This window comes from Crinia signifera, chromosome 2, assembly GCF_055691185.1.
Source record: "Crinia signifera chromosome 2, ASM5569118v1, whole genome shotgun sequence".
Taxonomy (NCBI): Eukaryota; Metazoa; Chordata; class Amphibia; order Anura; family Myobatrachidae; genus Crinia; species Crinia signifera.
The window spans coordinates 35,616,126-35,633,686 of NC_139218.1; the positions used below are offsets into that span (position 1 = coordinate 35,616,126).

The 17,561-nt window shown below is 45.6% G+C and overlaps 1 protein-coding gene across 3 annotated transcripts in view; it reads right to left on the reverse strand.

Moving 5' to 3' along the window:
• USP25 (ubiquitin specific peptidase 25) overlaps positions 1-17,561 on the reverse strand; it is an 86,956-nt gene that overhangs the window by 27,127 nt on the left and 42,268 nt on the right. For all 3 annotated transcript variants that reach the window (XM_083171895.1, XM_083171896.1, XM_083171897.1), the window contains exons 6-14: positions 10,116-10,202; positions 7,467-7,604; positions 6,617-6,693; positions 4,431-4,504; positions 2,470-2,618; positions 2,090-2,217; positions 1,749-1,844; positions 684-845; positions 250-452 (exon numbers count right to left, since the gene is read on the reverse strand). In XM_083171895.1, the coding sequence (XP_083028021.1) occupies positions 250-452; positions 684-845; positions 1,749-1,844; positions 2,090-2,217; positions 2,470-2,618; positions 4,431-4,504; positions 6,617-6,693; positions 7,467-7,604; positions 10,116-10,202 (1,114 nt within the window). The remainder of the gene's footprint in view (positions 1-249; positions 453-683; positions 846-1,748; positions 1,845-2,089; positions 2,218-2,469; positions 2,619-4,430; positions 4,505-6,616; positions 6,694-7,466; positions 7,605-10,115; positions 10,203-17,561) is intronic.

Sequence of the window (17,561 nt, forward strand, 5' to 3'; positions counted from 1 at the left end):
CCAGTCATTCATGAATAGAAGTCTATGATGGCTCCTTCCTTAGACCACTAACTCCCAGGATCCAGTCATCCATGAATAGAAGACTATGGTGCCTCCTGCCTTACAAATCTGTCACAACTGCCAGATTCCCCGCTCTCACAGCTGAACGACCAACTAGCACACAAACAAACATTTATACAACAACACAAACTTTACTTTTATCCCTATGAAAGGTTTTCTAACGAATGTCAAGCTAAAGGGCTTCTATACCTCTTGTATCCATTTCCACCTCCGTTCTCCAGCGATGCAGACACCCCTCTAATACCGAGAGTTCCTCATCTGTAATGTGCCGGGGAGCAGGGTGCATAGGAAGATCCGGAGGGATTCTGGACTGTGTGAATGGTTTGTGAATGACAGAACGCTGGCTGGCTGGCATCTCAGTGGATGATGAAGGCCCCTGATGCTCCATTGTGCTAAAAGGATTTATAAAGACCAAAATGATTAAAACCACCACTCGTTTACATTCACTGTAGAAATACAAAACTGGATAGCAGCCTTTACCCCAATATACTATTAATAACATAGAAGCCCATCAGTATTCCATCATATAGAATGTAATATCCATAACAGTGCTATAAGCATTACTATATCAAACATGCTGGCTTCTGGGTCATTACAGCTGGCAGAGGATATATGGGACTTACCTTTGCATGGTTTGTGCGACCACAGAACCACTAGGTTGGGCACTTGCATCTATATCCTCCACGGGGGAAGTGCAGACAGGTTTGCTAGATGCAAACTCAAGAGCATATTGTAATACATCGGCCAATGGGAACCGCTTCGGACCCGAACCATAGCTTAAATACCTGACAATTTGAAACGATACAAAAGGCAAAGAAACAAAAAAAAAAGTTAAATATATAAAACCATACTCAAAACACATCATGCATTACAGCTGGGGGTTTCCCCATGTTAACAGACTAGGTTAAACAGTAGGTTTTTAGAGGAAGAACTCCGCTGACCTCAAAAGCAGAGGACCTCTGTAACCACTACAGTAGTATTATAGTGTTCCTGCTAGGATGTTTTAGCGAGGCGCTGCGCCCTGCCCGATTTGTCAAAGGGCAAACTGCGCCTTGCCCCTTTAGCAGTGCCCTGCTAAAAGAGCCTGCTGCCTGTCCCCGCCGATGTGCCTGGGGAAGCCCAGCGCCGCCTCTTTAGTGACATCACTGCCCGGGCACGCCCTTTAGTGACGTCGGCGGCCCTGGACCGCCCACAACAGTCATTTCGGCGGGCGCAGTCCACCCCCCTTATGCTGCCCCCGTGCAGCAGTACCCTGCCCTGCTTAGTTCCTAGAAGGAACACTAGTATTAAAAGGTGCCGGGCGGGGTCCCGATAGTCGGGATCCCGACTGTCAAAACACCGACAGCTGGGTTCCTGACGGCCACCCTCTGTTTTCCCTCATGGGGGTCCACGACCCCCATAGAGGGAGAATAGAATAGGTGGGTCGCGTAATGAGCCACCGTGCCCGCAGCGTGGCGAGCGCAGCGAGCCCACAAGGGGCTTAGTTGCACTCACCATGCTGTCTGGGTCCGGCCAGTCGGGATCTCGACGCCGGGATAAAGACTGTCGGGATAAAGACTGTCGGGCCCCTATACCACACCCAGTATTAAATACTTCTTGGTAATGATAAAAGCGTGTGATCATAGGTCAATGGCTGCGGACACACCACAGCTCATGTTAGCAGTAAATAAAGAGAGTCATACTATTACCTTTCTAAACGCTGCTGCAAAACCGTAAGGTGGTCCTTCAGTCTTTTGATTTCATCCCGTTTTATCCTGGTGATTTCCCTGTTTTTGTGCATATATCTGTAAGAGCAGAAAATAAAATGACAATTCGGGCTTCTAAATCACGATGGTCTGGAGCAAAATGCCACTTTCCTCAGCATGATCTGGCAGGAAGCGAGGGGTGCAAAGACAAATTCCATCCCCCAGGCTGTGGAGTGTTTGCATCAATATCTTTCAAGAGATGAACTTATGCCTGAAGGATTCGGTCAAAGGCCTGCGTACTTAGTGCACGGCCTAGACAGAAGGTGTACGCTGTGCTTACTTACCTGTCCATATATAAACATGCTGGGAACTCCAATTTGTTGTGGATTTTCTCCGGCCTTCCTAAAGCTTGATTAAACTCAAACCTGGACAGCTCGAATGTTAACACGGGCGGCAGTTCTGTAAACCAGTGCTGCAAAAGGGCAGAAGACATTCATTACTGGATCCGGTCATAACTGTCAATGGTGAATCAGCAGAATACGGGACTTTATTTGAATCTGTAAAAACAGGACTTCAGGTTGCTTTGAATATTTGAATTTTGCTAAACTGCTATAAATCAAATAATGCAAAAAGAAAAGAAAAAAAGGAAGTGGATTCGTAGATGGGTATATAGATATGTACAGTAGATCTGGGGACATAGAAAATCACTGCAGAGATAACTCACCTCCTGCCCAGACTTGCTGGAGTTCTCTGAATGTAAGGACTCTATCTCCCCTTCGATCATGGCGGCCTCCAGGCACTCGTGCAGGTCTTTAAAGCCATTCACCTGGAGAGGATATTGCCCAAACATCTCCGTGTTTTCAAATTTCTTTCCTTGCCAAGACAGGATTAAACATTAGAGAAGACGGAACAGACGAGACACTGTACATGGCGGAGAAAGGCAACACTGGGATAATCTAAGAGCAGACTACATAGAAGGATCTGATGATAAAAGGATGTGTGTTTTTCCTCATTATTATGCCAGATGAAAATGATGGGATTTGTAGTTAAGGACCCATTAGAGCATGGGTCTTCAAACTGCGGCCCTCCAGATGTTGGGAAACTACAAATCCCAGCATGCCTGTGGCAAGGCATGCTGGGATTTGTAGTTTCACAACATCTGGAGGTCCGCAGTTTGAAGACCCATGCATTAGAGTATTACTCTTTTTGGTCATGTGCATTGCAATAAATCGGGCCAAGACACCATTATCACCGCAGCACTTACAGCAGGGGTATATGACTGACTATCCAGCGTGTGTCTCCATAACCAGTGTGCTAGTGTAGTGTATCAAACTACACAATTCGGGATTCGGGTTGCTGACCAACCCCGGGCAAACTACAAGCACTCTGTATACTTGGAACCAGCTATGAGTCTGTTGCCTATAGAATGCTCCATATATAGCAGATTTTTCTTGTTGGGTATCAGATCCATACATACAGCAGAACCCTGTCTGATGCCTATAGCATAGTAGTCTGTAGTTACACGCTCTTGCTCTTCTGGGTCAGCCACCACAACAGGCCCAAGTGGGGTATTTTAGTATATATGTCCACCATTAATATGGAAGCAGCACTGCATATTTATAGTAGAGATGAGCGGGTTCCGTTTTACTCAGTTTAACCAAATTAGCCAATCGGCTGTCACGTGTTTCGGATAGCCAATAAGATCCAGCTTTGAGTAAAACCAAACCCGCTCAGCTCTAATTTATAAATCACAGACATCCTCCACATGAACGTAATAATAGGACTTTATATACCTAATTGTAATTCCTTTTCTCAGAGTCCATAAGGGATACTGGGGATTCACTTAGTACCATGGGTATAGATGGGGTCCAAAGGAGCCTGTGCAGATAAAACGTCAGACAGGGTGTGCTGGCTCCTCCCCTCTATGCCCCCTCCCACAGCTCAGTCTAGGAACAACTGTGCCCGAAGGAGGAAGACATACTTCAGAGAAGGAAACTTAAGATACAAGTGGTGAGTCAAAGGAAATAACACACCACTCATATCTGAAAACATGAAACTTTTGTAATAACTTGCAAGACCAGTCTCAATTCCACCTGCAGAATGGCAAACCAATAAGAAGGGTGCCCAGTATCCCTTATATCTGTGTACAAGTGTGAAACAGTCGCACTTGTACACAGATATCCACACAGTGAAAACACAGCTGGGATAAAAGCAAGTCTGTCCCAGCTGCAGCCGTGTAAGGGACCCAGAGAGAAGGAAACTAGCACACCTGCCAAACCGACCCAGTGGGAATATAATGGTGCTATCAAAAAGCCCTTAAAAAGGAAACTGGAGTGCCTTGGAGGAGCCAGAACAAGCTGCACGCTGTTCCTTGCAGGAAATGGCGCTGAGTCACTGCTGGTCCAGCTCTGAGGTAGCCCCACCCACTGTAATGGCGCCAGAGCTACTGAGAATATTTATAATGGCAAATACACATACAACATGTAAAACTATGACCGAAGGTCATTGTTTACTAAAAAGCTGCCAGTGTGCGTAGGGGGGTTATGGCAGCACTAGTTGCGGTACACTAACCCATTCCGGCAGCGGGGACTGGAGCAGAACCTGAAGTGGTCGGTAACCCCCCCCCACCCCCCCTTGGCGTCGCTCCATAAGCCCCTCCCTATGCGGTTACAAATAAATACTAACCTTCATGTACGCCCACAGCTAGGAAACGTCCATAGAACAGCTCCACCATTGGGTTTTTTGGCTTCTCTCCATCTCTGTAAATAAAACCAAAGCAACCAACAATGTATTAAAATATAATCTATCTCAAGCAAAGGAGCCACAGGGCCAACACATACCTCCCAACATGACCCATTCCAGGTGGGATAAAATGCTCTGCTCCTGGACTTCCTTGCAAGTGCCAGTTGCAGAGGTCGGACTGCACCACTGTCAAAAATTCAAATAGGGGAGCCACACCTGCCAGTGAGTCCTGGACTGTGGTGTTTGGGGTGGCAGTTGGTGGGGTTTCCCTATCTAAATTTTGGACCATGCTGCAGCCCTGCCACTGGCATGGAAGTCCAGGAACAGAGCATCTCGTCGCTCCTGGAATGGGTATTTGTTGGGAGGTATGCAACAGACTGTTCCTCCTACCTGAAGGCATTCTTATTGTAAAAAGTAAACTTGCATATGTCAGACAGGCCCCAGCCAACAGACTGGGTTCTAGAAGCCTGCCATAAAAGTTCTTCCCTCTTTAGGCCTTGCTACAGATAATGTGTATAATCAGATATTGTGAATAATATAGGCTCGCTGATGTGCCTGATTTTAACATTTTTTTTATTTTTACCCCTTTTCTTCCCATTAGGAGTAAAATTAATAAAAAATCCCTGTTTAGTGGGTGGCTGCAAATAACGGTCACAGCTCCCAGACCACCCAGCAGGTCACTTGTCCCAGGTCAGCCAGCTGGTGCACACGGAATGTTCACCAACTGTCACATTTTCCAGAGTATACTGGTGATGCATTGTAAATGGCAGACGGACATTTTGCCAAATAACTCCAATACGATGCAACCAATTACAACGCCACTGATTTTTTGCAAATCTATAAACCAAGACCTTTAATTTGGTATATGATGCCAGAGAAAAGCGTAACAGGAATGTGTCACTCTAAAATCACGCTCCTGTGAATATATAGATGATAAATGGAAATTCTGCAGTTAATTTATGTTCATTGTAGAGTGATGAAATATGATACACATGGAAATGATATTCAGGTAATTCCTCATGTTTGCGGCCACAGCTACGGAACTTACGTTTCCACGCTACCATCAATTACCTTTAGTAAAATTGTGGCGAGCGGAGCGAGACGCTGAGACCGAAGCGAGGGGACAATGGTGCTATTCTGAAAGCGGCTAACAAAGATGAGGAAGTACAGATATTCATACATAAGACACTGTTATAGTGAATATATATTTTCATTTTGTGATGGGTAACCCATGTAGGGAAGCGGAGAGGATTCCATTGGCTTCTGCACTTCCTGCAGAATTTTAGCTGCCAAATTAAGTGCCTGAAAAGATTCCATTCTTTCCTGAGGTAAAAGCTTGCAGCTTTATGCCATTACTGCCCACTAAATGCCCATGTAATCAGTAATTGAATAGCTTGCAGTCACTTAACCCAGTAGCTAAAGCTCTATGGTAAGTCTTGCGGCTAAATTACTACACTGCAACGTATAGGCAACCTTGGCACAGCAATTTCTCTAGTGTGGGTGCTATATAAAGATTGGTGCTATTTACATGGTGTAATGCCCTGTACATACTATAAGATATGAGGCACCACCGATATGGTCAAAGATATCAGTAGTTACGCAAAACGAACAATCCGTGGGGCTAAACACTGAAGGATATCGTTCAGGGATGTCATTGGGACCCCGCAGAACATGCATTCGCTGAGCATATCGCCAGTTGTGACTGCATGTTGAGACGATGGTAGTTAACATCCGCGACAAGCGTGCATTGTTAGCTATACAGTGTGTACACACTGAACAATATGCCAATGATATCAATAGAGTATAAAAGTAAGTGCACATCAGCCAGGTGCGGGGAAGGAGGCAGCACTAAGGTAACACTGCTGCCTCCCCCATAGAAGTGCACGGGACCCAGGTCGCTCAACCTCGGTTAACGGTTCACACTGCTCAGCAACACGCGTCTGACCCGAGTACAACCCTACTTTTTACCTGGGTGGTTGGCATAAGCAACAGCTTCACTTGTGCTCATTTGAATGATTCATGATTCTCCATTTAGGAGTGATACAGAGTGGTTCGAGTAGGTTTTTACTTTCTCCAGACAATGCTTTACCCAAGGGTTACTTATACTGCCTGCACCGCAGTGAGCTCACCTTTCCTCCTCCGCTTTGATCTGGAATGCGTCCTCCAGCCAGTCCAGCAGCTTGTGTGTGAATTCACTGACGTCTTGCTGTAGGGAACAGTACCGAAAACCTGATCAATTCAGCTGTGGATGAGGGAGACCCTGAACTCCAAACAGATTTCCCATGCACGTCCACGTCTCCCCCCACCTCTTATTATACCACACACTGCTAAGGATCGAGACCCCAATGGGGACAACAATGGTAATTCCTTGCAGTCTATCCCATATGTGAAATCTTGCTTTGGAGGTAATACATCCTAGTGCACATAAAAACCGCAAGATCTGCGGCCAGTAGGAACAGTTTCAACGTACGAAAGACACGACTATAGAGGGAAAGATGTATCAAGCCTCGGAGAAAGATAAAAGTACCAACCATTGCCATGTTACCCGCCCATGATGGAAAAATGACAGTTTGGAACCGATTGGTTAGTACTTCACACTCAGGGCGAGATGTACTAAGCTTGAAAAGTGATAAAATGGAGAGTGATTAACAACCAGCCAATCAGCCATGCCACAGGCTGTGTTTGAAAAATGACAGGTAGGAGCTGATTGGTTGGAGGTTTATCACTCTCCATTTTATCACTTTTTAAGGCTTAGAACATCTCGCCCTTAGGGGCAGCTGTATGAAGCGGTGATCATGGAGGAGGAGTGAGCCAGAGGAGATGTGGCCCATGGCAACCAATCAACACTGAAGTTACATCTATAATTTGCATAATATAAAATGATACAGAGCAGCTGATTGGTTGCCATGGGCCACTTCTCCTCTGTGTCACTTCTCCTACCGGTAAAAGCGCCTATAACATGACAGCCCCACTGCTTACCTGCTGGGAATCATTCGATTTGAAGGCATCCTTAAGTATCTCCACTGCTCTAGACGGATCCACATATTTTCGTTTAGAGCTAACCAGTAGTGAGAAGAGGTATCTCAGCTCACGCATGAAAGGCAAATTCCTATGTTCCTATGCATTGGGAGAAAATAAAACAGGTTTTGCTGTTAGGTGACAATAAACGTCAGAATCAGGAACGTAAATGATAATTTGGTAAAACATTTTCATGTAACCCTAAAGAATATTAATTTGTTAATCTTCCCGACTTAGTATGTCCGTTGCCTGACAGTTTGCGCACATGGGACCTTATTCTAATTGATCCGTGCGAACACACGGAGGACCGATGGTGTGCTTCTGCACAGACGCAGGGTGCGTGCACCCCTGGCGAACATTCTGTTCCCCGGGTGCACTAACCCTACACAGCGGGCGGAGATGGATGGGGGGAGCCAGGCAGCTCCATTACCATATGGGAAAGCCCAGCGATTCATGGGCGTTCCCATGGTAATGAGGCCGTGATGCGGGTGGCGGGCAGCTAACTGCACACTGATTAAGTAGGTTGCAATGCTGCAAGCGGAAATCCACAGCAGGAAAAAGGCAGTGGGATGTACCGTGGGCAAGGATAGCTGCGATGACATTGATTTACTGGTGTGAACTGGACAAAGTCCACCTATACGATTTTACATTAGCAAAGAAAATATCGAATAAAAAAAAATAAACATATTTATCAGAGTTTGGAGAGAGATAAAGTGGAGAGCAATAAAGCATCGGCCCCTAACTGTCATTATTCAAATACCACCTGTAACATGACAGTTTGAAGCTGATCAAGCTTTTATAAATACCCCTTCAACATAACATCAGATTATGTCACTTATCTAGCAGAGTCTTTAAAATCATTTATAAAATTTGATTGGCTGCTACAGACAACCTGTCCTTCTGTCCTTCTTAGAAGTGTTAGTGGCTGAAAGATGATTGGTCAATACAGACAATACGATGCAGGTCAACCAATTCCTCTTTAAAACATTATGGTACAAAAATCAATTCTTGTTCTGCAGTATTATTCCGGTAGGCCGAGAACCATTAACGGGCTTGCATTTACCGGCAAGTCGATAGCTTGGTTTGTTAATTTGGAAATGGAGCATTAATAAAACAACTTATTTAGGCAGAAGCTGTCTGTATTACTGAATGGGTTTAGGGTAAGGGAGCACCCACCGTATATGTCCGTCTGTAAGAATCGCAGTACAGTATCTCATGTACAGATGGGTCAGGTCCCATCTTTGCAGGGGATGGCGCTGGCGTCGCCAGCCGCCATCCCCCGCCAGCGCCATGGCGATGGTGAGAAGGGGACGCGCACGAGTGGCGCGCGCGTCCCCTTCCAACGGCGCTTCCATCCGTTCCCCGGGTCCCCGCCGGCTTGCCTGAGGCGGAGACAGGGTTTCCGTCGCGCTAGCGACGGAGACTGAGACTCGCGTGCGCGTGAGACGCACGCGCGTCTCAGTCTCCTCGCTGGCGTGGCTGCTGGCGGGTCGCCAGCGCGTACGTTCTGGCGACCCGCCAGCAAGGATGGCAACCATAACATACTGTACCAGAAAACTGACATTTTAGTCCATTAAAGTTACAATAGTGACGGTAAGTTTCACAAGGGTCCTTAGAGCTAATCTTCCTAGCCAGACGTTCATCGTCTGCAAAGCTACTCTGTCACTCACTTCATTGGTTACCTGTATTCTACCGTATCCAATCCAAGATTCTTTTACTTACACACAAAGCCATAAACCAAACTACACCAACATACATATCTTCTCTTATCTCAATATCTTCCAACACGACCTCTACGCTCCTCCCAAGATCTGCGTCTCTCATCCACACTCATTACTCGCTCCTATTCCCGACTGCAGGGCTTTCTTCGGGCTGCACCCACTCTGTGGAATGCCCTCCCAAGCACAATAAGGGGGGTATTCAATGTCAGGGTCACGGCAGTCGAGCCTGCTCGACCGCCGTGACCCAGTCCCGTTCTCGGTCAGCTCGACCGAGAACACGCAGGCGGGATTCAATGTCCCGCCTGCCGGGGAGCGAAAAGGGGGCGTGGCCTTGAGTTGCGGCCGGGAAGAGGCGAGCTGCAGCCGGCAGCTCGTCACTTCCCGGCTGTTCTCGGCAGAATGAGCCCGACAGCTAGTGATGTCGGGCTCGTTCTGCCGAGATACCCTGCTCAATGCTGTCGAGGAAGACAGCATTGAATAGGGCCCGGCGGGCATCTGACCGGTGGGAGGTGCTCACCGGAGATTGAATATCCCCCCAAGAAACTCCTCCAGTCTCCAAACCTATAAGCGTTCCCTGAAAACTCATCTCTTCAGGCAAGCCTATCAAATTCCAGAACCAGTCACGAAACCTTGCATTCTGGTGGAATCGGTGCAATAAAGAACACAGTATCTACCCTTATGGATCAATGCCTATTTCCCTATAGATTGTAAGCTTGCGAGCAGGGCCCTCCTACCTTCTGACTGTCTGTAAATACCCTGTTTGTTGCATCACTGTCTCCTTTAGTAAAGCGCAACGGAATATGCTGCGCTATATATGAAACTGTTAATATGGTGTGGAAGCTTAAACCAGGAAAATGACACAAAGATAACTGCACACAGTAGGAGATACCTTTTGGTTCCGTGGCACATCCTGAGCGCTTGCAGGGGGGCTGTAATTCAGAACCAGTCTGCGAAATTCCAAAAGATTGAAGAGAGACTAAAAAAAGAGAGAAAAATAAATCAAATAGAAATCTATACATTTTCCCTTCTCAAAATGAATGCAATTTTAAAAACTACATTTTATTGCTATGTACAAAACGGTCTTGGATATAAAAAGTGAAGGAATCTGGAGTTGCCATCAGTCCTAGCAATAGGCCCTTATTCTGGTTGACTTGCAAGGCTGCACAAATCGCAGCCTTGCGAGTCCACCAGTCGCTGCCCGCATCCCTCGCACAGTGCAATTACCTGCAGGCATGGGAATGGATGATTTGCATACATCTACAGATCGTTTGTCAGATTGGGCTGGTTGGAACAAACACCTGGTAATATCTGAATGACGACAGTTTTTGGCAGTTTTCCAGCATTTCAAAGCAAATGGTCCACAGTCACCTGCTCTCATCCATTACCAGGATTTTGTTCCAACCAGCCCAATCTGACAATCGATCTGTAGATGTATGGCCAGCTTAAGACTTCTTTGGTGTCTTACATCTGCGAGTGGCTGTACAGGAAGCGGGCGGGCAGCTGATGACAGCTGCCCGCCCCCCCCCCCGCACCATCAGGAGAATTACCGCTGGGCGTTCCCATGGGCATATCCCCCGTCCCATAACCCCTTGCCCCCCTCTCTCACAGTTGTGTGCGAGCGGCCGGCGAATAATTTATTTGCTGCGGCTGCTCGCACACAGCGGCTGCGCATGCGCATGTGCATAACTGGCAATGTGCATGCGCAGTCGCAAAACATTGCCCCCCTGCACGAACACACAGGGGAGCTAGTCAACCAAAATAAGGCCCAGTGTATACTAACCAGTCGTGTCCAAATTAAGGTAACAAATTTATGGTAAAGGACGCTGCTGGTACGTTATCTGGACACCGTTGACTATGAATTATAAAAAATTACATAAAGGGTTTAATTTACTACTAGTATAATACAGTAAGTGTGCAGTAACCAATAGCAACCTGTAATGTTTGAAAGGTTCGATTACTGTAAATATTTTTCACCTTGTTAGTATTCAACAGTGTTAACCACCTTAAAATATATAAGGTGTCTAAACTTTGAAATAGATACTTGTGCAGGTTACCGGATGTGTTCTCTTAAGGAATAAGATTTTGAAAGCTATCTGTCATCAGCGGCTTCTTATGTCTGCCAAGACAATGGAACAAGCCTTCGGCACCGCCAATCACCACGCTGAGAGTCATCTTCTGCCTCAGGAAAAACCCAGTTGGCAAAAACTAAACAAATATCCTTCCTCTAGCAACAGCTTTGACATTAGAACCAATCGCTTTTTGATCAACTAAGACCACTTTCAGGCTAAAAGCAGGGCATTAACCCGGCTTTCTTCCGGCCTATTAAATATGGATTGGACACAGGTCTTGGCTACTATACCCCTTTTATATTGCACCTTGGTCCCTGTTTTTTCCTGGGTCAACCCCTTTCACACTGAACCCATGACCGCCCTGCATGTCACTTTAAACACTTCCTTGAAGCGGCCCCCAGAAACACAGGCAATCAGCAGCTTTGAAAGGTAACCCAGTCAAATAACCTGGGTTGTGCTATTTACAACATGGGCTACCCAGCTCCTCCTAAGAATTAGTGGCCAGGGTAGAGGCCCCAGCAATTTGAACCCTGGTCATCCCCAGCAATATCCCAGGTTCTCTGCTCGTGTGAAATGGGTCCTAATAACCAGAACAACCAGTTCAGTTCCTCATCAAGACTTCTAAGATGCTGCAAAAACCAGTACAACCATCAATAACCAGATTTTCTGATTCCATGAGCCGGGGAGTAGCCTGTGTGTTAAACAATGGAGCTGGACTTTTCCTCGCAGGAGCTGGAAGGAAACGTCTATGATAAAGGGCCACGTCTGTGATTTAAGTCACAGGAAAACCCAGAGTTAATATGGGGTATTCAATGCCCTGACGATGAGTTATCGGCACATACAAGTGCCGATAACTCGCCGTCAGTGTATTTAATGAATCCTCACATGTTCCCTGAGGCGAGGTGGAAGCAGCAAGCGTGGCCATTAAAATGGGGAGGCTCACCACAAAATGCAGAGGACTCACTGCATTTGCGGCAAACCTTGCCGTGTAAAGGGATCCTTGTCGGCCTCGCACGGCGAGGATTCGGCCCCATCACTGTATACAGCAAGGGGGTTCTATGGCGAGGATGGCTTATTTTCCTCACCGTACAAACCCCACCGCCAGCTGCATTGAATACCACTAAAAGGCTTTGTGCATGTTAACAAAGGGCTTACTGTGAAGCGCAAGGTAGTTTTATTGAATAGCTCTAGGCATGAAACCCCAAACTAGCATTAGCTTAAGACAATATTACTGCAGCTTAAACATGGCCATGGATTTCTAAAACTGGAAACTAAAAGCAATGCCTGAGAATCCTTACTGTCCCAAAATTCAAGGCCACATTGTGCAGATAACGTCATACTATCGGGCAGAGTCAGAGTGACATACAGTAGGCCCCAGAATTCCAATTTACCCTGAAGCCAGAACATTGAGTTGCTACATATGTGCCAGCTTACATTGTAACATTTTGCTCACAGAACAAACCAACTGAAGTAGCAACATTTCTCCGCCGAAGCACAATTGTTCTACTGCAGGGGTGGCCAAACCAGTACTCTACCAACAGATCATGTTGATCAGGCCACCTGTGGATCTATAGAAGGAATGAATACAGCAGGTGTGAAAATGTGACAGTTAGTAATGACTACAGCTGTGCACCAGCTAGGTGATTTGGAAAACGTGGACCGTTGGTAGATCTCGAGTACCGGTTTGGCCGCCCCTGGTCTACTGCTTTACATCATCAACATTCTGCACTCTAGTAGTAAGCCGGTCATAGAAGATGCAACCCTACAGTCTACCCCACCTGTACTACCGCACTTTGTTGTAAACTCATGTGACATCCCATCAGTGGGCTGGGGCATATGTACACAAGTGGCCCTCCGAGCTTCAAATTACGGCCTCAGTATCCTTCTACCCTTATTTCCAGATTGTTTTGGTTTTCTCATTTATGCAACCCTGTACAGGGCAGATCTGTCATCCACATCAGCCCCTGCCTCACTGGAGCCCAAAGCCAATTGCGCACACACCAGTCTAACCGTTTGTGCTTAGGCCATTAAACTTACCTGTGTACCCAGAGAAAACCTACGCAAACAAACCCCACTTAGAGGGCCATGGTCAGGAATCCAACTCATGACCCATGTTCTAATGCTATTACACAAAAGGGCCAACCACTGTGCTATTGTGATGCTCAACTTGGTAATTCATTTGATTGCTATAAGCTTTTGAAAGGCATTTGAAATGCCTGCTGAATGCTACTATATATTTTTTTTTGCATTTACCAGCTTTATGGTTTTACCTACTTACGGAGTCTAAGGACAATGGGCCAGATGTCCGAAGCTTCAAAAAGTGATAAAATGGAGCGTGATAAATCAGCAGCCAATCAGCTCCTAACTGCCTCGTCACAGGCTGGGTTTGAAAAATGTAAAGCAGGAGCCGATTGGTTGGTTGCTGATCACATTCCATTTTATCGCTTTTTGAAGGTTCGTACATCTGGCCCAATGAATGGCCTTGTTTTATAGTTTAGAGGCCGCACTGCCCAGAAGTGACATAGGCTACAATTAATATATGCTCTTAAGTCGTCACACTGTTGGATCCCACTGGACCCTGGTGGCAACCATTAGGGTTTTAATGGGCAAATTTGAAAAAACTATAACATACCGTTATTTAGATTTTTTTTTTTTTGTTGATCTTGTAAAACGACTGTTTAAAACATGACTGTTGTCAGGGACAGCAGACATCGTCCCTCTGTCACCGCGTCTATAGACGCGGTGACAGTTTAAAGTCATGACGTACATTTACGTCATGTGTCGGGAAGTACATCCCGACCATGACGTAAATGTACGTCAAATGTCGGGAAGGGGTTAAATCAATTGAAGTCTGGTGATTCCAGCAACACATTCTTGTAGATATAAATACACGGACCACAATTTTATTTGACTATCAGGTTTTGTACACAAATCAAGCAAGGAAATAGCGTATTCCTTCAGCTGGGAGCCAGACTAAACAACACGGGGATATTAAAGTCACTAGAAGTAAACAAGATCATCCTAACAGCTGACAGCAGTGTCAGTGATGCGCCATCTGTCACAATCTGTTAGAAGACTTGATGCTGATTGCCGAGGAGTAGAGCCATTTACTGACAACAAACTGTAACGTCTTCATGTATTCACCTTCAGCCAGCCGGCATATACTAAAGGTTGTGCCGTACGCATCTCAGACACTCATCAATAAGCAAACTGCGGACGGACAATTGCGTTCTGTAGGGAAAATGCCACCCCCCAAGAGCACAGGCGTGTACAGAACACAAAGCGCAGCCATAGGATACCCAGAAAAGACACAGTACGCAGAGTCCGAGGCATTTCAAGAAATGCATGTGTGCCAGGGCTGTGTCAAAAGATCTTAATGTGTGCCCATTTCATGCCAGGAGACGTGGTTTGACAATGACAGTCACAGTTTATTTATATATAATGTGCTACTTTAATGAAGTATCGTATACACAAGACAGTCCGTGTCTGGACAAAGTTCAAAAATACTTTTAAGTCGCATGTATCATATAATGCGAGTCCCCATGCTAGTGTCCCCTATCCGACCCACTGCACGCGAATGCCTCGGCGCCCACACATCCCATCTGCACATGCGCTGATACACAGACCCGAAACATCGGTCCCTGCAGCAATTTCGCAGGGGACCAAGCATACCTGAAAACGGGCCAAATACAGTTAAACGCAGGCATAAATACAAAGTACTAGCAAATCCATTAAGTTCAATAGGATAAAGCAACCACATTATTTATATACACTACCAGTGGGAGGGACCAAGCTACACTCAGCCAATAGAAAAGGCTGCGGATTATCATCACCAGCGAGGAATCTGACAACAAATGTTGTGCTGACAACACAAGATATCCGCCCATGAGACACATACAGGTCAGTTTTGTGGTCTGACTAAGGCTGGGAAAATGACTGAAGTAGGTCGGTGGAACTGTCCCTGCGTCGGCCGATCAAGGTCAGTGTACACACTTGCGAATTGACAGCTAAATATTTTGGTCAGTGTCACATAGCTGGTTGGCCATGTAGATTTGCCTGCGCAGCTGTGACGTCTACCCTGCAGCAAATGTACAACCGCCTGTGCATACAGCACGATGTACAGATATATCTGCACATATATTGGCCATCACCAAAGTAAGAAAAGCCTGCTGCTTGCGAGTATACACTTGATATGTGCACAATACAGTTGGTAAACATAAAATGAGCTGGATCTGAGACTCAAGTGCCATAGAATCGAATTTCACGCACAGCTGAGGCACCACGGGACGACGCTCTACAAAATCTCATTTATCACCCTACTGAGTCGCCTGGTCACATTAATTTCTTCAGCCTACAAAATAAATCATTCTTGAAAAATTGAAGGATAAAAAGGGATTGGGCTTTTCATCTAAAACATACAAGACTTTATTTGGGGTTCTAGAAGCATTTAGATCATTTACAGTAGATCAGGGGTAGCCAACTCCAGTCCTCGAGAGCTACCAACAGTTCACGTTTTCCAGGTCTCCTCACAGAATCCCAGAAGTAATTAGCTCCAACTGTGGATCATTGATAATGTGTCAGTGAGTAATGAGTGCACCTGTGCCCCAGCTAGGTGATCTAGAAAACGAGAACTGTTGGTCGCTCTCAAGGACTAAAGTTGGCTACCACTGATTTAGATCTAGTGCAGAAGTAACTTCCCTTTCTATAAATGGACTACTCACACATTATGGGCCTTATTCGAGTTCACTCTTTCTGACAAAATCCTTCTTAGATGGACAAAACCATGTGCACTGCAGGGGGGTAGATGTAACATGTACAGATAGAAATAGATTTGGTGATTTTTTGGTGATTCTTTGCAGGGTAAATACTGGCTGCTTTATTTTAACACTGCAATATAGATCTCACTTTGAAGTAAAACCCCACCCAAATCTAATTAGATCTGCACAAGTTACATCTGCCCCTCTGCAGTGCACATGGTTTTGTCCATCTAAGAAGGATTTTGTCTGAAAGAGTGAACTCGAATAAGGCCCTATATCTCACAAACCATGTGGTTCTGAAAATCGGGGCTATACAAGGGTTTAATACATAACTCCCCCATAACAAATGAAGCACACGGGTTGAAAAGAAAAGCTCCAGAAGAAAAGTAGGTAAATTGCAAACATGAATCATAGAACTGCAGTCATTACAGGTCACATCTACTCTTACAACGTTTTATGTTTACAGTTACATGTGTATTGTCAGAGAATGTTCTTGCATCACATCGTCAGGTTTATACGGAGACGTGTGCAGAGATCGTAATGTTCAAACCCCATGGCGTCGTTAGCAGTTTTGCGGCAGTTGAGGGACATTTGTAAAACAAGTCACCAAGTAGAATTTAGCTCTTTAATTTGTAAGCTAGAGAAATCTCCATGTAATTGCAGTTGGTATTTAATAGGTTATGTAACCGGCATTAATAGAGAGCACGACTGTAAAATAAATTCCAAAACAGGCAGATAAGTTCACACTTCCAATACTGTTGCCAGGATGGGCCTCTGTCATCAGTAATGATGTCATCATCCTTATATTGTACACAGTTTATTAGCAGTAGCACAGACACATTACGTGCTCACCTAGAACATACAACGATTGCGAGCAAGGGACACATGTGGATTCAACCACAGCCAGTATGAATTATGGTGGATCCAGACCAGTTCCAACCTCAACCCTCACATTTTCCCCAACAGGTCATGTTTTAAGGATTTCTGCCTCATGAAGCAAGTGGAATAATTAGTGACCCAGCAGAATACATTAACTCGCTACGGCATGATTAATGACCATGACCTATTGGCGGTACTTAAAGGACAATTATAATACATGTTGAACCAATATGCGTATGGCTTTAGGAACCAGTGACACCAGTGAGAAATTCTGCCGATGATGTCACTAGTTTTTAGAGAACCGATAGGCTGAAAGGTCTTCTGGGAGAGGGAGATTAGGCACATGAGCGGACTGAGATCTGGCAATCAGCCTTCGCTTCCCTTGGCCATAAGTTCTCTCGCTGACTCCGATAGGACACAGAAGTGGGCAAAAATATAATGAGATAGCAGATGTTACAGCAGTCACCATTTTATCCCTTAAATCAGGCATGTCCAAACTATGGCCCTCCAGATGTTGTGAAACTACACATCCCAGCATACTTTGCCATAGTTTTAGCATTCCTTAGAAGCAAAACTGTGGCAAGGCATGATGGGACATGTAGTTTCACAACAGCTGGAGGGCCATAGTTT